General features: G+C 35.2%; 1 protein-coding gene across 1 annotated transcript in view; it reads left to right on the top strand.

The window, feature by feature from the left end:
• Msh3 (mutS homolog 3) overlaps positions 1-21,119 on the top strand; it is a 186,965-nt gene that overhangs the window by 147,563 nt on the left and 18,283 nt on the right. Inside the window, exon 20 of the mRNA XM_074077200.1 lies at positions 5,108-5,265. Within this exon, the coding sequence (XP_073933301.1) occupies positions 5,108-5,265 (158 nt within the window). The remainder of the gene's footprint in view (positions 1-5,107; positions 5,266-21,119) is intronic.

Here is a 21,119-nt window from a genome sequence, read left to right as displayed (position 1 = left end):
TTTCAGATAAATGTTAGGAATAGCTCATAGGTCCCTTGAGCAATGCTACTTCTTTTCCTGATTCATAATATGCTTTTTGACCTTTTGTGTGTCCTTCTCTACGAATACACTATTTGTAGCCTTTGTCCATCATTCTATTGTTTTGGTGATACTAACATGTAGGAGTTATATATTCTGGATACTACTGCTTTGTTATATTCCTTTTACTTTGTATGTTTTCCATTGTCATGTAGAATTCACTGTGGGACTGTATCACAAAGTATCTGTTCTACTGTATCACAACCTATCTGTTCTACTGTATCATAATCTTATCTGTTCTACTGTATCACAATCTATCTGTTCTACTGTATCACGATCTATCTGTTCTGTTGATGAAAATTATGACTGTGAACAGTCTTTTAATCATCTTTTGTTATGCTTCATGTACATTTCTGTTTGACAATATACCTGGGAGCAGAATTGTTTTCTTTTTCTATTTTGTTCAATAAATCTTTCTCTCCCTTGGTAGCATTAAGCTTTTCTCCTGTGTTTGTTTTTCACATTTAGTTCTTTCATCCATCTAGATTTGATTTAAATGGTTTACATGAGAATCATGCCTTGTTCTTTTTTTCATATAGAGACCCAGTGTTGCAACCATTGTTCAGTGGCTATTGCATCTTTTCTGTCTGACTTGTACTCTTCCTCTGACATTGAGCAAGGGTTATATATAGGTTGTTCCTAGGCTTTCTGTTACTGTTTGTCTGCCTTTTCCTAAAGATGCACCACACTTTTATGTACCATAGTATTATAATAACATCTCCCAGTTGTGTTTCATCAAAATTGTATGGATTTTTCTGCTGTGTCAAATAAAGTTCAGAATCAGCTTCTGCAATCATGTTGCTTGTTAATTTCTGAGCGTGGATTTGTTTCCTTTTCAAAAACTACTGAAATATAGCATACCTAAATAAACAGGCACAGATCACCATTGGAGAACTTAGGGAATTTCCAAAAAGTGCACCCCCTGAACTATCCAACGCCCAGATCTGGAAATAGATCTGAGATTGCCCCTTCTAGATTAGATGAGATCCTCCTAGTAGCTTCTTGCCCCTCAAAAGGTAACCGTTGTCCTAATTTTTTTTACCATGGATTTGTCTGCTTGAGTTTGATGCAAATAGGACCATTCTTTGTGTCTGGCTTCTTTGATCCCCACCTTATTTTTTAATGAGATTCAGCCATGTTTTGCATGTAGTTTATTTCTGTTGTATAGAATTCTCTGAATAGATATCACAATTTATCTGTCCAGCTACCAGGAAACATTTGAGTTACTTCCAATTTGAGGCCATTATGAAAAGTACTGCCACAGGCAATCTTTTACTCAGCTTTTCTTATGTATCACATGCATTTCTGTTTGACTGTCCGTGGGAGCAGAATTATGAGGCTGCTTCTATTTTCAGCTTTCATAGATACTGCTAAAGTTTTTCAAAATAGTTTCCAACTTACTTTCCCAATAGTAGTATAAGAATTGCAGGTAGTCTGTGATCTTTATTGTAAGAACTTTTGTAAATGTTACCTTGTACCCCCAGTACAGCAATAATAAAAATTTTCTTAATTAATATTGAGAGTTTTGCATATTTATAAACTTTAGCTATTGTGTGTAGGTAAAGTGGTGGCGTCTCTTTACAGTTTGAATTGCACTTTCCTCATGTCCGTTGATGTTGGACACCTGTTTATCTTTTACTGATCATTTCGTATCTTCTGTCACATTCTTTTCAGTTTTGTCTTTAATTTGTAGAGTTCTTGTTACATACTGAATTTAGGTCCTTGTGAAATATGGAATGCATATATCTTAAGTAGACTTTCATTCTCTTAATGGTATCTTTTGATGGTACAACTTCTTAATTTTAATGTGCTTCAGATTTTCATTCTTCTCTTTATAGTTCCTTCTGATTTGTGAGCTGTTTCAGAAATCTTTGCCAACCTCTAGGTCATATGTTATTGTCTAATGACCCTATTGTTTTTCCCTGTCTACCTGAAATTGATTTTATTTGTGATTTAAGTTAGGGATCAATATTTCTTCTTATTTATAGATGTTCTTTGACCCAGCCCAGGTACTGAAAAGCCCATTATTTGTCTGAGCCACAGTGTTTCCTTTGCCAAGAATCAATGAACTGTACACATGCCAATCTGTCCTAGATTTTGTTCTGCTCCACTGGTATAATTATTACCTTAGATATTATAGCATTATAATATTGATGCTTCCAGGTCATAAACATGGCACATTCTTTCATGTAAGTTGGCCTTCCTTAATTTCTTTCCATAATGTTTTATAGTTTTCTATAAAGGTCTTACCCATTTCGTTAAGCTTGCTCCTAGGTATCTGATTTCTTTTGATACTATGGTATATGTATTGATGAAAATGATTTAAATATCTTTACTTTCAACTACTTACTGTTAAAATGTATGGAAATGTTGATTGAAATAATGAACTTGCATCCAAAGATCTTGCTAAATTCATTTGTTGATTCTAATAATGTTTTGTAGAATTTTTCAGATTTTCTAGGAACACAATCATGACATATAATAAGAATGACAGTTTTCATTATTTTCTTTCTAATCCTTATACTTTTTTGTTGGGGAGAATTACTGGAGTTTGAGCTCAAGGGATCAGGCGTACTAAGTAAGCTGCCGCATGAGCTGTGTCCCCAGCCCTTTTTGCTTTTAGTTTATTTTTCAGATAGAGTTCTGGATTTTTGTCCAGGGCTGATCTTGGACCATGATCCTTCTACCTACGCCTCCTGCATAGCTAGAATTAGCTATGTGTCACCACTCCTAGTTTAATTGTTGAAATGAGTGTCCTTAACTTTTTGCTCAGGCTGTCCTCAAACCAAGATCCTCCCACTCTCCGCCTCCTGAGTAGCTGGCATACAGGTGTGTACTGCATTGTACTGCCAATACTTTATACCTTTTGTTTCTGGTTTTTGGTTTTTAAAAAAATTTCCATGAATAGATACTGAGTTTTATCAAATCCTCTGTGTCACTGGAGCTCATGAGATAATTTCTTGATTCTATTAGTGTGATGAATAATATTGATGGGCTTTTAAATTTTAATTCTTATTAGCATAAGTCAGTTGTACAAAGGGGTTTCATTGTGATATTTGCATGTGTATAGTGTACTTTGATCAAATTCACCCAATCTGGGTTACTCTTCTCATCCTTATTTCCTCCTCCTCCTCCTTTTTGACAGGTTTTGGTGGGTTTTTGATTGGCTTTTGAATATTAAACCAAACTTGTATTCCTCAGAAGCTCCAAACCTTGCATTGGCTTATTAACATTTTATTAAGGAATTTTGTTTGTGTATTTATTGTTCTATAACTTTCCTTTTGGCATCAATATTATGTTGGTCTTCTGAAATGATTTGAAAAGAGTTCCCTGTTGTTGTGTTCTCTAGAAGAATTTTGTAATACTGGTGCTATTCTTAAATGTGTGCCAGAATTTAATGTGGATGTTAGTTAGGTTTAGAGTTTTTCTTGTGGGAGGGCTTTAGTTATATATTTTAATTTCTTAACAGATAAAGGATTATTAGATTTTCCATTTTTGTGTCCTTTTAACCTATTTTTTAAAGATTTGTTCATTTAACTTAAAAATTTTAAATATTTGCTAGAAATTATTAATCTCTGTAGAATTCATTTCATTTTCATCATTAGTTTCACCATTCTACTCATACCTGACTTCTTTCCCTGTTCTTACTATGCTAGGCTCTTTGTGTTTCAAAAACCACAGATTCCTTCAAGTTCCTCAAGGAGTAGAGATTCTCTTATAAACCTCCCTTTGTGAACCCATAGGAGATGGACTCTCACAGGAAGAGCAGCATCTCTAGTACTCTAGCACCTGGATATGCTAGTAATAGTAAGATTTCATAATGTTTATTTTGATCCCTTGTTATTTGCACGAAGTTTCTCTACTTCTCTTTGCCCTCCTCTGACTTTTCTCCATTACTATCTAACCTCGTCCTGTGTAACTTTTCTTCATACCTCTTGTTTCCTCATAACTTTTTATTCATGTCCTCTAGGGCCTTGTGGCCTTTTCCTGTGTATGATCCTTTTTAGCCTCAACTTTTGTTGTTACCAACTGAGTGAACCTCTCCATGGCTCTCAGTTAACTCCAAGAGGTTATTTATTGGCCTGGTTTGAGAAGAGCTTTCGTGCCATGCCTATTGATCAGTTACAGATTGGCTCCTCTTGACAGGTAGGGATTCTCAGGGTTGTGGATTCACGTAGCACAGGGCATGGGTGCCTCAGGCTGACTCCTGTGCATAGGGCTGTGATTGGATAATTTCTCTTAGAAAGAGTCTGTACATGGCAAGTACTGTAATCAATTAATACAGGGAAGTTTTAGAAAATTAAATCAGACTAAAAGTTACAGCTTTTTTGCCTCTTTCACATGTTTTAGTAAAGTGCCAATGAGTAATTAAATGCTGGTAAAACTAATCTCTAGAATTTGGTATTGTAAACTTATTTCAGTAGTCTTCTACCTATGGATGAAAAATGTATGTGCTACCAACTCAAAATAGAGCGTTGGGCAAATAGGGCTTATACTTCTAAGGACAGTGGTAGTTGATAGACTATATATCCATGCACACAGGCAGATTAAAGAATGGGAGAAAGCCATAGTGGGTATCCAGTTCAGCTTGCGCTTATTTTCTTTTGTAATACCTAGAAACAGCTGTGCATAGTATTATAGCACTTTTCTGCTATAGCATAGTTGAGGCTGAGGGCACAGAGAGGGTGAGATTAGCACCTGTCCAGTCTCTGGTTTCCTGTCTTGCTATAGGAATCCCCCTTGCATGTGCTTCCACTACCGTGATGCCATCTTCTTTTCACAGAGCTGAGCAGAAGCCAGCACCGTGCTCTTGGACCTCCAGAACTATGAGCTAAATAAACCCCTTTCCTTTACAAATTACCCAATCTTATGTATTTTGTGACAGCAATGGTAAATTAATACAGTGACATGTTTAAATATACCAGAAAGCAGTGTTTTGCCTAATGAATTCCCATTCATGGGATAAACTATAGATATTACGTAAGAACCCTTCTGGTGCAGTGAGTGAAATTCTCTTTTGATTTTCTAGGAGGACTCAGAGAGAGTGATGATAATTACTGGCCCAAACATGGGTGGAAAAAGCTCCTACATAAAACAGGTTGCGCTGATTACTATCATGGCTCAGATTGGATCCTTCGTTCCTGCAGAAGAAGCGACAGTCGGGATTGTAGATGGCATTTTCACAAGGTACAAACATGAGTTCTGTTTGAATGTATCTCTGAAAATAAGTAAGCCTGTGTTATCATGAATTTTCTTTTTATGTATATATTTAGATGAATAGGTTTACTCTTAAAAAGCTGAGGAGTTTAAATCAGTTCACCATGTACATCAATAGTAAAAGAGACCTTGGAGATCATTTTGTCTAGTATTTTCCAAGTTTTTAATTAGTTCTTTAAACAAAATCTTGTACATGAAATCAGCATTAAGTAGAGAAAGCAGATGTGCTCTGTCTCCCAGGGGTGGAAGACGTGGAGACATGGCTGTGAGGTTGTATGAAGCACAGTCTGAAAACTCATCCCTCCTCCCTACGTTCTAGGTGGAGCCCTGGGGATGGACTGAAAAAGGCACTGACTAAGATAATTAATTCATATTCCTTCTTATTTTAGGAAAGTCACATGCAACTGACTAGAGCTTACTATCCTCCATGTAGAAATCCTAAGTTTTATTCATTCTTAGGAATATGAGCAAAATATCCTACTTTCACTAAAAAGAACTTACAGTTTTATCAGTTTTGCACCTTGTGACTTATCAGTTCTGAAAGTGTTTGTATTTCCTGCTTTGAAAATTATTTTAAAAGTAATCATGATGTGGGCTTGTGTAATCCAGCTTGGCATGCAGAGTGAGTTGTTCTCTAGTGTCGTGTTTATAGAATATTTGACTCTGGGATCGCATCAGATGTATCACTCGCTAATGCTAGTGAGCTTGAAGACACACTGACATACTTTAAAGCTTGGTTTCCCAGTTGACAGTGAACAAAGCAAAGCAACCAAAGTTTTCTTTGATGTTGTTTCACCAAACAGATACCACTCTCCTCTCCATACATTGTAAGTTAACTCAATGTAAGAAGTTTAAAGAATCTTTATGTTAAAATTATAATTGATTCTTATTTTGGTTATAGTAGTTACAGTATTAGTAACAGAGAATTTTTATAAAGAAAAAAATAAAAAAAAAAAGAGAAAAATCACCTTGAGCAACATAAGGTGATTGGCTTGGAAGAGAATCTTGCTACTGGACAGAATATCAGTTATTGTTTATAGATTAAATTAATCAGAAGCTCTGTTTTTCTCATGTATGAAAGCTGGAGGTAGCAGCTTCTTGTGGCTGTTTCAGAGGCTCTGCCATTTGTTGGCTTTTCCCTCAAAGTTGCAAGATCATTGCTGCAACTGCAGGCATCACAGCCATAGTTACATGAGGCAAAAGGGAGAAAAAGCTGCCACATCTTCCTTATTTATTTATTTATTTTTTTTTAAGGAAAATCAATTGCTTTCAGAAGCCTCTCAGAAAAATTCCACTTACACGTTATTGACTAAAACTTATGGGTACAATTGCAAGAGAAACAGAATGTACAGCTTTTATAATGGAGTTAATAAAGTGACAAGGTGGTTGGGAATATATTTAGAGGTAATCAAAAATAGTTTTTGCCATAAGGAGTGAATTCAGCATTAATAATAACAGCCAGTTAAACTTAATGATACTGTATTTGTAATAACTGTCTGATAACATTCTCAGTAACACACAGGCACTATTCTGTGTCCTTTATACAGAGTACTTTATAGAAAGTACATTCAATGGGTGCAGATATAAGCCTTCTCGGAAAGGAAAAACCATACTAATTTAAGGAAATTTGTGTATTTATCCTTTCTTTTCCACTTATTCATTAATTTAACATGTACTAATTGAGCATCTAACATAGGATAGACACTGGGAATATAAAGAACCATAATTTCTATTCTTATGAAACTTACCTGATGGGGAAAATCAACATTAACCAAATAATTCTCTAATGTTCCTGGTCTAGTCCCCTGTCCTCCCCATCTACTGTTACTATTGGAAAGGAATGTCATGGTATACATCACATTGTGTCCCTAGGATCTGTACTAGAATACACTAACATTATCCTCTCATAGTTTTCATTTATTATTAAATAAACCAGACATATAACATTCCCCTATGTATCTACCCCCTATGAAAAGATGAACATTGCCAATTTAATTGAACCCCCATCTCTCCCTAATCCCATTGCTCTGTACTTCATCCAGAGGGACTAAACACTTGTCCATGCTTTTCTCCACATTTTTATTATATAGGTATGTTTTTTGAAACAATACATAGAATTATGGGTGTTTAAAATTTGTTATGTGCTATATCACACTATTTTTTCCTTGATGATATATTTATGAAATTCATCTGTATGGATACATATGCTTCTAGTTCATTTATTTTCCCCGAATTATAATACTTCCTTGTATGTATATACCACAGTTTACCCATCTTCCTCAGCAGATATTCATCACAATTTCAGTATTTTACAGATGCAGACAGTATTGGTTCTTGTATATGTCTCCTATTGCACATAAGTGAGTTTCTCTAAATCTAGGCTACATCTAGGGTTGGAACTGCTGTACTATAAGGAACATGCCTCTTTCATGTTCTCTAAAGAGTCCATACCAGTTTAGAATCAGCAGTGTGTAAAGCTTGTCTTCATCTTTAAAATTAAATTAGAATAAGATCTACCCATTTGATGCTATTTCTATATATTCCCCAGATTGCTCATAAGAACATTTTCACTTCTATTATTTAATGTCCTTTACATGAAATGCCATCTGGTAGATTTTGTTGCTGTTAATGCTAGGGAATTTTTCTCTCAATGTGCATACTGTGCTTATTTACAAAAGGATTTGAAGCAACTCGTTGGCCTTCCCTAACAAACTGCCAGTTTCCTCTAACAGCCAATACTTCCTCTGTGATTCCTTGTTGTCTTGACTGCCAAGACAGCAAGAGCTAAATTCAAGGCTCAGGTGTGAAAAAAAAAAGGTTTTGATTTTAGTTTTCCCCTTTTCTTTTCCATGGGAAGATCTTTCTAGTGTGAGTCTTAGACTAGCATCTTGTTAAAAATGCTGCTTTCTAAGTCCAGTCTTGTATATTTTTAATTGGAGTTTCTAAGGTGGTATCCAAGAATTGGCATTTTAAAAGTTTGTGTCAAATTTGCTGTCTCAAATTTGAGAATCTATTATATGGCTTGTAATCTCAGTTTCATATTCATTATGATTCTTCTATTAGAAGTGTGGTGTTATTCTAAATCATTTCAATCATTGTTAATAAAAAATCCTTTTGTATTCAATGGAAAATATTATAATCGACAGAATAAGATGTTTGCATAAGATTTGGCTCTAAACTTAAATTGTATATTTTTTGTATTTGGACATGTAGAGCATTAGACTTAAATTTGTGGATTCTATAATTACTACTTGAATATCTACTATGTAACCATGCAATGTACTGTAAGAAGTAGTAGATGGATTAAAAAAAAAAAAAGCTGCAAACAGACAGGAGGTTAAGAATCTTTTTTTCTGAATATTTTAAAGTCACATGTACATTTTCCTGAATCAGAAGCAGATTTTTTAAAAGTAGAGTTTTGGCAAATGTGTGTGTCTGGCTGTAGGTGATCCACTCATATCAGTGCATTAAAATAGAGGTCCTCATCAGTGAAATGTTTCTTGACACATCTCTGCAAGGATCTTTAACATCTTTGAGTGCATCACTGAGAGATCTGTAGCTTGTTAACCTGATGAATGCAAACATCAGCCTCATTTACCTTTTTAGATTTAGTAATTAAAAATTTTTAGAAAAGCAATGCATTTCTAAGTCTGGCTAGAAAATCATTTGAAAAGCTAAACAATGTTCTCTTCTCTCAGCATTGTTATTTGTATTTATGCCAGTTAAGTGTTTGTGGAAAGGGATGTTTACATTAACTGGCTCCTACTTAATAATTTTCATGCAGTGCTACCCATATAACTTCCCTCCTCTGGAACCTAGCTACAGGGAGTGCTGTATATTCAGAATGGCACTAGCATATTTATCTTGAAGTAGAATTGGGAGATAATACACACTCAGGTAACTTAAATATGTCAAATTGTTTGCTTTTGACCATGTGAATGATAACCAGTTTGTTTGTCCACTTGAATTTCATTCAGCAAATATTTACTGAGCACCTACCATGAAGGATTTGTATTCAACACAAAATACATTCTCGATGGACAGAAAGAAAACATCTTGAATCAGTGCACATTTTCTAACTGGTAGTAAATAACAGCACTGAAAGCATGTGATAAGTGACATTTTAGTAAATGAGTAAGTTGTTATGATTTTATTGGCATCAGAAATGTTGCCTTAGGAATGTCTCTGTGGCTTATTTAGCTCCTATAATTGTGGGTAGCAAACATGAGATATCTCACTTCATCTTTTTGATTCGAGGTGGTTGTATCAATTTATTGCCAGTTCTTAGATCAAAGTCACCTGAAGGTTTGGTTGGGCTTGGTATTAAATGCAGATTCCGGGGAATCCCCTCAATTGCCCTTGCATTTACTGCTAGAGTGGGTATGATAAAGGAGACTCTTATTTTTTGTAAAAGATCTTATGTTTTTAGAGTAGTTTTGAATTCACATCAAGATAAAGAGGAAGAGGTAGAGATTTCCTGTGTGCCCCTTCTCCTGCATGTGTAAAGTCTTCCTCATTATCAGCATCCCCCACCAGAGGGGTCTGTTTGTCACAAATGATGAAGCTACATTGACACATCATTGTTACCCATGGTACATGGTTTACATAAGCACTCCCTTTTGGTATTAAACGTTTTGTTGTGAGTTTGGACACAGAGACACTGTCCTAAAAAGCATCTGTGCTCTGCCTGTTCATCCGTCCTTCTCCGTAACTACTGATGACCACTGATCTTTTTACTCAGTGCCTGTGGCTTTGCCTTTTTCAGAATGTCACGTAGCTGGAATCCTGTACTATGGAGCCTTTTTGCTATGTAGGTTTTCTTCACTTAATAACATGCATTTAAGTTTCCTCCATGTCTTTTCAGGGCTTCACCACTCATTTCTTTTCAGTGCGGGAAAACAGTTTGTCTGAATTACCATACTGTGCTTACTCATTCACCTACTAAAGAACATCTTAATCGCTTTTAAGTTTTGGTAATTATGAATAAAGACAAGGTCTTACAGGTTTTTACATAAGCATAAGTTTTTGACTCCTTTGGGTAAATAACAAAGAACATGATTACTGGATTGTATGGCACTATATGTTTAGATTTGTGGAGAGTCTGCCAAATGAACTTCCAACGTGGTTATACCATTTCGTATTGCCACCAGCAGTGAGCAAGAGTTCTGCTGCTCCACGTCCTTGCCAGCACCTGTGTTCTGGACTTTGGCCATTTTAATCAGTGTGTCATGGCATCTTGTTTCTAAATTTGCATTTCCCATATGCTCTGAGGTGGACCATTTTTCCGTATGATTACTTGCCATCTGTATATCTTCTTTTTTTGAAGAGAAGGGCAGTCTGTAATAGAAATATATGAAGCAACAGTAACATTAGAATTAGAAGGGTAGATGTTAGGTCAGTGGTGGCCTAGCACAGGCAAGGCCCGGAATTTGATCCCCAGCACCATAAAAAATAAAATTAAGAAATCTTATTCTAAAATTAACAAATCTTATTTATTCAAAAAAACTTGAACCTAATCAGTGGACTATGGGGAGGGAGCATAGGAAAGGAGGAAGGGAAACCAGGGAGGGTGACAGGGAGTGAATAGTATCAAAGTACATTGTGTACAGTGGAAATATCATAATAAAATTCACTATTTTGTCCAATAAAATGAAAGAAATCTTGATTTTTTTTTTATTCTTTTGTTTGAAATATCTTTATTATACATTAGGTTTTTCATTTTTATTTATTTGTTTGAGACAAGGTCTTACTGTGTAGCCTGGGCTGGCCTGAAACTCACTGTGTAGCCCAGTTTGACCTTGACCTCCCAATGCTTCTGCCTCAGCCTCCTGAGTTTTGGTATTACAGGCATGCCCAGCCATATTTATTTATTTTTAATTGTAAATTGACACCTTATAACTGTCCAAAAGATACTGTGTCTGAAATGATGTTCTGGTTTATAAACAATGTATAATAATTAAGTGAAGCTAGGTAATACATCTGTCACCTCAAATACTTAACTTTTTGTGGTGAGAACATTTGAAATTTACTCTCTTAGCAATTTGGAAATGTACAGTACTATATGATTAACTATATTCACCACACTGCAGTAGAAATTTAGAAAATTCTTATTTTTTTTGTCTAAGATTTTGTACCCATCAACCATCATTTCCCCATTTCTTCCACATGCCAACCTCTACTCTGTACTGTACACCCACCATTCTACTCTGTGTTTCTGAGTTTGATTGTTTTAGATTCCTCATGTAAGTGAGAACATATGGCATTTACTTTCTGTGCCTAACTTTCTTTTTTTTTTCCTAGAATAATGTTCTACAATTCCATCCATGTTGTCACAAATGACAGAATTTCCTTCTTTCTTAAGGCTGAGTAGTGTTCTGTTGTATTTATGCCATCCGTTGATGGCTAGCCAACATAACCTGTAACATAGCTACTGTAAATAGTGCCCTGGTGAACGCAGGAGTACAGATACCTCTTCAACAAACTGATTTTAAGTCATTTCAGTAAATACTGAAAAGTGGGATTACTGGATCATATAGTAATTCATTTTTGGTTTTGGGGGGACTTTCCACACTGTTTTCCACAAATGTTGTACTAAGTTACACTCCCACCAACAATATACAAGGGTTTCCTTTTCTCTGTGTCCTCATCGGTTTCTATCTTTTATCTTTTTGATAAAAGCCGTTCTGACAGGTGTGAAATGATATCTTGTGGTTTTAATTTGTATTTCCTAATGATTAGTAATGTTGAACATTTTTTTGTCTTTTCGTTGGCCATTTGTATGCCTTCTGAGAAACATCTATTCATGTTCTTTGGCCTTTTTAAAATTAAGCTTTTTGTTTTCTTGCTGTTGAGTTATTTGAGCTCCTTATAGATTTTGGATATAAACCCCTAATTCAATGAGTGGCTTGCAGATATTTTCTTCCAGTCTGTAGGTTGTTTCTGCACCCCTTTAGCTGTTTCCTTTGCTGGGCAGAAGTTTTTCGTTTGGTATAATCCCATTTGTGTATTTTTGCCTGTACTTTCATAAAGAAAACTGGTAATTTAACCTGATATTTACTGTCATTCTACCTTGTCACAACATAAAGATACAATATGGTATAAAAGCAGACTTAAATGTATTATTTATGATTTTTTAAAAATACCCTGTTGTCACCAGTAATTCTGTCACCTACACATCATTGTTGTTTAGACATATGCCCTTCCAGGTGTTTTTCATTGCTGTTTGGTTTTGTTTTGAGATAGTGTCTCTCTCTCTGTGTGGCCCAGACTGGCCCTGAACTCTTGACCCTCTTTCCTCAGCCTCCCAAGTGCTGGGATTACAAACATGTACCACCATGCCCACCTCCAGATGTTTTTAAAATGCATACATGTCATTGTAAAGTATTTGTGATTTTATTTCATTTATGAGTTAATGCTTATGTCTAATAAAATGAGACATAGATTTACTACTTTACATTTCATGTCTTTTAAACAGCATGTGGTACTTACACATCTTTAGTAATTAATATTCTTTTGCAGCATTTTCTCTTCTTGAACTTTAATTTTTTGGATTCTTTTTTTTTTCCAATTACCATCCTTTAAAAAAAATGAGAGTACTTTATTGTTTGGTAGGTTTTGTTCTTTATAAAAATTTCATAATATCCAAAACCCAAGAAGCTTAGATAGCCATACTGGACAGAATTCTGCACACATTTTAGCAAAGTGAAGTAAATGGTATCATCTTTAGTTTCAGAAAGAATGCAAAATAAGCTAATATTTTTAAAACTTTTACTCACAAGATGCAGAGGACAATTATATTCTACTTATATGAACTACCTAAAATAGGCAAATTCATAGAGTCAGAAAATACAATGGAAGGCACTGGAGCTGGGAGAGGGAAGAATGAGGAGTTATTTTTAATGGGAACAGAGCTTCTGTTTGGGATGATGAAAAAGTTCTAGAAGAGGATAGTGCTGATGCGTGTACAACATTGTGAATGTACTTAACACCACAGAACTGTACACCTAAAAATATTAAAATGACAAATTTTATGTTATATATATTAATACTATTTTTAAAGTGTTTGATGTCAAAGTATCCTGTTGCAATACAAGTAGTCTTTGCTTCTATTTCATGATATTAGTATTTACACTCTGATTACTTATCAATCAATATGAACAGTATCCTTTTTTGCCTTGATTAGTTACAGCATTTCTCCATCTGACTAGCCTCTTTCCTTGCAAAAGGAAAAAAACAATGTGATTTGAAGGGAGAGAGTCTTGCCCCATTTTCTGTAATTGAGAAACATGGAGGACATTATCTCAATATCAAGACCTCATGAAAACATTCTTAATCAGATTTCATGAAAGTGTTCTTTATTTAGAAATAGACCAAAAAATTAAATAATTCCTTTTCTCCATTTATGTTCTATTAAGCTTTGTTGACCTATATATGGGTATAAGCAAGGGTGGGGGAAAAGGGGATTAGGAAGATTAGTCAGCTGCCACTCCTAAAAATATCAGTGATTTATTTTTTTCTTAATCACATAACTGAAACCTTCTGTCTCCTTGGAACAAACTAACTCTAAGGTGAAACCCAAAAGATGCATTTTCCATTTTTTACTACACTTGAATGTAAATATAGACAGAATGATAATTACATATGTTCTAGAATTTCTTAAATCTTTGATGTATCTTAACGGTTGAAAGTTTTCAGAATCATCATCTAGTAATGTATCTTATGATTATTGACGTAATACAAAATTAAAAACTTTCTGTTGTTAATTATTTCATATCTTTCCTTGCTGCAAAAACTTCTTAGGCAATTTACTAAAATATATAAAATATGAAGAATAATAAGAGAGAATGGTTATCCAAAGATACTGGATCAAAGAGAAAATAAGGATAATGTCAGGTTTCTATTTGTTATTGTAAAGTGATATTCAGTTGTTTTCTAGAAACAAAGCTAGAATAAATAAACTATACAGTTGTTAAGGGGAGTTCACAGAAAGTATTTTTGTCTGTCAAGAATTCCCACAGTGACAAACGCATCCTTCCTTGTAGCCTAGTGAGTGGTTGAGAGACCAGCATTTCTACATGTCTCCTAGGCAGCATTGCCACTTTGTCATCAGGTACTTCAGAAAAACAGAATTGTAAAGAAAATGTGTTGACTCCTCATGCAGTGGCTTTTGAACCATTCTATAAGGTACAGAGTCTGTTTCTTTATAAAATTTCATTACAACAAATGATTCAATCACAGTTAAAAAGATATTTGAAAAACACTAGCCTGATAGTAGAGCCAGGACTATTATATAATAAAAATGTGTTCAATATCCCCTAAAATCTGGCCCTGGTCTCCTTAAGAACAAAAACCCTATGATACCATGAGGCATTTGGGATGATTCAAAAAACCCTACCAGGAAGGTCTAAAAGCTTGCCTCTTCTCTGCCACAGATTAACTTTGTCACCTTGAGAAAGTGACTTGACCTCTGAAATGTCTTGTTCTGTAAAATGAGAGTGAAAATGATTACTAAGAACTTGCCCAACATCAAGACTTTCTTGAAGCTGCCTTACTTTCCTGATGACAAGTTCTTTGCCAAATTCTTTGTAGAGAATGAGTATAAAAGAAAAAAAAATTAGGGGAAAGTTGAGTAGCTCCATGGAGAGTAATCCACTTTTTTCTCTTGTAGGCCACTCAGTCTTGTGCAAAAGGTATTTGATGAAAAGTGATTAAGAGGCTAAGATTGTCATAACCATCTATGATAACTGGCAGTCATCGATAAATCTAAAAGGAGACAGGACAGTGAGTGGATCATCTTTTAGTCTTGTCAGTGAGGAAAACTTTGAAGGCATTAACGGGAAGTTTGGATAAGCAGCTTAAAAAAATAGGCAATAGCATTTTAAAAAATTGTACTTCATTAGTATAGGGTTGACTTTAACATTGACAGTTTAGCATAGGAAAGGCATTTTTATATCATTTAGCTCATTATGAAAAATTAAATTTGGAATTACTATTTTAAGCGTACGTTTTTTAACTGAGTGGAACATATGAATACTGTTGAGGCTGTGTGCCAGTCTTTAATTACCATTATATCATAATAAGCTTTCCATGAAAACTTAAAAATTACCTTTTGATATCCTATTAAAAATACAGAATTTTGCATGTTTGTTTGAATTCTGTATATTATAATTTTATGTTTTTTTATGATAAGCTCAGCAGCAATGTACAAGGATCCCCTACTTTATATGTAAGGATGAAAGAAAATATAAATTAAAAATTTTTGTTTCTTGTAAATTTTCCCATAAAGGATCAGATTTTCAATTTTTTGTTTAAAAAATATATATGTGTATATATATGTAATATATATACACATATATATATATGTAGCCATGGAAACAAACCATTTACTTTAATATGTATTGAATACCTTATGTACAAGATACTCTACATAGCATTTGAGGGGACTACAAAGATAAATCATTCAGTTCTGTTCTCAAAGAAGACTTCTAGAAAGATGGCAAAGAATAATCTCTTCTGGTTAGTTCTGTGAGAGGGAGTCGGGGTCAATTATAAAGAAGAAACTTGAAGAAGAAAAAGCTTTCAGTCCCCAGAAAGAGAAGGGTGAAGAATAGCCCAGGCTAACAGGACAATGAGGAGAAACACGAAAAAGGTGGCATCACCTCTCTGAATCTACTAAAAATCATTGAGTTTTATATATAGGATGGGTTTTATGGTAAGTCAGTTATATCTTATAAAGCTGTTAGTTTTTCAAAGTATGTGGCATGTGTTGGGTGATCCTAGGATCCCAGGGCAGTACAGAGGGGAGGAGATTGGAGGAGAGAGATTTGAGCCAGAGCACACATAGAGTCTTGAAAACCATGCTAAGAATTTCAGGTTTTATTTTCCAGGTTTCAGGAAAGCATTTTAAGTTTTAAACATAGGAATCAACATGACTGACTGATTTTAAAATAAGTCTGCTGGCCAGGTGAATAATAGATTAGCTGTTAGAGAAAGGGAGAGTAAAGAGAAAAGTTAGCCTATTGGAATAGTTTAGGCCAAAGAATATAAACTAGTGAAACAACAGTGGGATAGAAGCAGAGTATTAGAGACTTGGATATTGGAGACTGGGGAAGCAGGAAAAATAAAACACCACATTCTCATTTTCATATTTATTGCACAAATACTGTGTTAGTTTTCGGGACTATATAAGAAATTGTCACAAACTTAGTAGCTTAAGCATCATACATTTATTATCCCAAAGTTTCTGTGAATTCAGACACAGTTTAGCAACTATACAGCTGCAGTCAAGGTGCTAACATGGCTGGTTCTCCTGTGCAGGCAGAACAGGACAGAGACCCACTTAACTGCTAACTCAGGTTGTTGGCAGAATTCATCACTGGTGATTGCAGGAGTAAGGCCTGCAGTCTCTTGCTGACTCTCTGCTGGGGACTACTCTTGACTCCTAGAGGCCACTTAGGGATCATGTGGTCCTCTTATGACATGCAGCAAACTTATTCACAGCCAGCTAGGAGAAAATCACTAGCACCTCTTGACTAGCAAAACATACTGTTGTGGAGACTAAGGGTGGTTTGCGTCTGTAATCCTGGCATTCAGGTTGCAGAAACAGGAGGATGGAGAGTCAAGGATAGCCTAGGCTATATAGTGAGATCTGTCTCAAAAAACAAAAGCAAAAACATAGTCTTTGGTTGGCAAAGTGACTCAGGTGATAAGAGCATCTGCCTAGCAAGTATGAGGCCCTGAGTTCAAACCCCAGTGCCACAAACAAACAAAAAACACAGTCTTACTAATAATATCCTATAATCATAGAATTAGCCTCCCACCATATTTGCCATCATCTGTGGGTTAAAAGCAAGCCATGTACACTCAAAGGGAATCAAATTAGGTGACCCAAGAAAGGGAGATTATTGGGGTCACTTTAGGGTATGTCTATCACAGATACTGTTCTGCCTCACATAGTGAAACAAGGTGATCAGAATATAGGCTCTGAATGCTTGGAATCTCTCTGTATAGCTGTCCATATCTCAACTAGCAAAAGCGCTATGTCTTTCTTATTATTGCTTATCTCTACTCTTCAACAAAACTGGAGAAAAGCACAGAACAGGTTCTGCCTGGAAGGGAGCAGGGCAGGGAGGAGAGAGGGTGGGGGCAGGGACGGGGGGAGAAATGACCCAAACAGTGTACACACATGTGGATAAATGAATAAAAAAAAAGAATATAGACTCTGGATTCAGACCAAGCTACACTGGAATCCTAATTCTATGACTGGCTAGCCTTTTAATCACGAAGCCTTAGTTGTGTAGTCTGTATGGGTATAAAGATCTGTATCTCATGTTGGTGGTGTTAGGACACAATGAGGTTATACAGGTAAAGCACACAGGTGAGAGTCTAGAATGGAGGACAGGCTTTAGTAGTATTCATATAGGTTGTCACAACTAGCCTCAGCTACCATCAGAGACAATTAAGGAAAAGTTGATTGTCAAATCAGTGATTTGTCCATATTAAATAAGTTGATACTGTTGATTTCTAGGTTTGGACCTTAATGTAATAGACTTTCTGCTATATTGGTGTATGACTTATATTTATAATAATCGTGGGACATGTGAAGAGGATCAGATCTTAGAGGCTTCAGACCAACCTTGCCTTTCATAGATGAGGAAGCTGTAACCACACCAGAAAAATGACCCAATGTGGATAAGATGACACAGTTCTTTGTTGCCAGACCCGAACTAGAGTGCTGGTCTCTTTAATTAAGTTACTGGTTTTTCTGTATTTAGCCATGTGACGTAATTTATTAATAACATAATGTTTTTCACTCATTTTATAGTCTAGAAACTCCTTTACCAATATGACAGCTAATTTTTTAATGCGAAGAAATATACATCTGAAAGTCCAAGACCTAAGGCCTAAAATAGGATTCGCAAATCTTGGGGTATGTAGTGGCAGAGCGTGTGCTTATTGTGCATGAGGCCCTGGTTCATCTCCAGCACACACACACACGCACACAAGAATTGTACATCTCCAGAGATGAAGCTCAGTTTTTCTAAACATCGCTGTTGTATAAAATGTAATTGATACTTATAATTTAAGCTAAGTAAATTTACTCTTTACACATGGATGTATTTCTTAGCTCTGTTTATTTTACTTGAGTTGATTCCTATAGATCCACTAATGATAGTAATGAAAAGAATGTTTAGAAAACCTTGTAAGTAGCCATGTTAAAGCAATATTTCCTGTGTGTTTTAATCTGCTGGTATTGGGAAAGAAGGCTTTATTATGTTGCTTTCATTTAATATCTGTTCATAAGTCTCCATCTTTGTGCCAGATGTTTTGTGAGGTGCTTGGAGGAGGAGAAAGGATCACCAAATGACCAGTAACCATCCCACCCAGAGATAATTACCTAGACATATTGATAACCATCTGTACTTTTTGCACAAGTAGTTTTTAATAAAAGCAACATAGTAGAGTCCTTTAAAAGATTATAATTGCAGAAGCAATGGCTTTCATGGTAAAAAGAAACACAAAGGTAGTGGAGAGGACACCCCATCAGCACCAGTTCCCAGTCCTGTTCACTAGAGGCCACCTCTGAGCTGTCCTGAGTGTGTTCTTCTGACATAACTTCTCTAAATGTTTAAATTTATCAGCTTTACCAGTCTCTGTTGACCTCTTGCTACAAAATATGAAGAGACCATTTGTTAATGAGCTTCTCTTCTTCTCCATACCTTCTAATTTTTTAAAACTGCTTTCACCTTGAAAAGGTCTCTTAACATTTATACTGCTATAAGTATCTCTGGTTCTTTTTCATAGGCTACTTTTAAAATGGAAAGATCCAATAACCAGCATTGACATTGCTGTTATGTTACATTCACATTCACTTTATATATGCATGTACATGTATAATTATATGTGTATATATGTATGTGTACATACATATATAATATATGAGTATGTGTGTGTATAATTCTAAGATATTAAATTTTGTTGATCAAAGGGGAATTTTCTAAGCATCCGGTTAGGTCCCAGTCCATGAGGCCAGTTTACAAAATATGAAAGATTTCACTTGAAGCAGAAACAAGGTTTTACTTACTTTCCAAGAGAGGAAAGGGGCTGATACTAAGGGGTATTGGCTCAGAATGAGGTTACGGTTGCGGTTTATAAGCATTTAAGATGCAGAAGGAATATACTGTTGATGTCTTGTTTTTTTTGGTTTAGCTAGCTGTTCCAAGAAGTGGCTGGAATGGTTAGTTTCTCATTGTTTTGCCAAGGTGGTGGTTTGTTAGCTTGTGCAATCTTTTCTGTGACATCAAAAGGTCAGAGTATGGTGTCCACAAGATGCAAGTGGGGTTCAGAAAAACAGTTTCTGCAGAGCAAAGCAAAACACCCTTCCTGCCAGACCAGATGGAATAGGTTAGGCTAGTTTGAGTTGGGGCTTACATCCCAGTGTAAAACTCCTCTCATTTCTTTCTAGTATTTTTCACTTCCTCTTAACTGCTGCTATTCCTTGTGTATCATGTTATTCTCATTCTTAAATAGTATTTTCTCATTTGGTACTTTTCTCTTATGTGGTTCGTGGTGGCAAATTTTCTGAGTTCCAGGAAGTCTAAAATAGCTTTATTTTATCTCAGTATCTATTTTGAAAATTTAGATAAATATAAATATCCGTATGTAGATTTAAGACATTGCTCCCATTGTCTTACAGTAGTGCATTCATGGTAAATACAAAGTCTGATAGCGGTCTGATTCTCATCTCTTAGTGATGAGATTTTTCTTTCTTTAAAGTATTTAGGACTTTTAATCCTGTGATTGTAAAATACTACCAGAGTCTTGTCAAAGGCTTTTTTTGCATCTGTTGAGATGATGATATTTTCTTGATTTTCCAGTTTGCTGGAGTATAGGTTTTCAAAATATTCCCATATGATCTGAATTTCATTGGTGTCTGTTACAATGTCCTCTTTTTCATGTCTGATTTTATTAATTTGTGTCTTCTCCTTTCTTCTTTTGGTTAATTTGGCTAAAGGTTTATTGATCTTGCTTATTTTTTTCAAAGAACCAACTTTTTGTTTAATGAAACATTGTGTCATTCATTTGGTCTCCATTAATTTCTGCCCCAATTTTTATAATTTCTTTCTGTATACTACTTTTGGGATTGGCTTGTTTTGTTTTTCTAAGAGTTTGAGGCACATCATCAGATTGTTTATTTGAGAGTCTTCTAATTTTCTCTCATGGCACTCTTGGCTATAACTTGCCTCTTAAGACTGCCTTTGCTGTGACCCAGAGGTTCTAGTAAATTGTGTTCTCATTTCCATTAATCTAGGAATTTTTAATTTCTTTTCTAATTTCTTCAATGACCCATTAATCCTTCAAAAGTGTATTGTTCGATCTCCATGAATTTGAGTGGTTTTGTAGTTTTCCTTGCCATTGATTTCTAATTATATTCCACTATGGTCTATTAGGATATTGGGGATTATTTGGATTTTTTTGGATTTTGGGGGATTTGCTTTATGATCTAGAATGTGATCTATTTTGGAGAAAGTTCCATGGGCAGCTGAGAAAAATGTGTTGTCTGCTGCTGTGAATGGAATACTGTATAAATGTCTGTTAAGTCCGTTTCTTCTGTGGTATTATTTAGTTCTAGGATATATTTGTTAATTTTTTGTCTATTAATAAGAGTGGAGTGTTGAGATCTCCCACTATTATTGTATATGGACCTGTCTGTTCCTTTATGCTCAGAAGTGTTTGTTTTATGAACTTAGAGGCACTGGTTGTTAAAATTAAATAAAATTAAAATTTTTGCTGAATTGTTCCCTTTATTTTCTTTATCTCTTCTG

Source organism: Castor canadensis, chromosome 6 (genome assembly GCF_047511655.1).
Source record: "Castor canadensis chromosome 6, mCasCan1.hap1v2, whole genome shotgun sequence".
Classification (NCBI taxonomy): Eukaryota; Metazoa; Chordata; class Mammalia; order Rodentia; family Castoridae; genus Castor; species Castor canadensis.
This window is presented reverse-complemented; position numbering and strand designations above follow the sequence as displayed.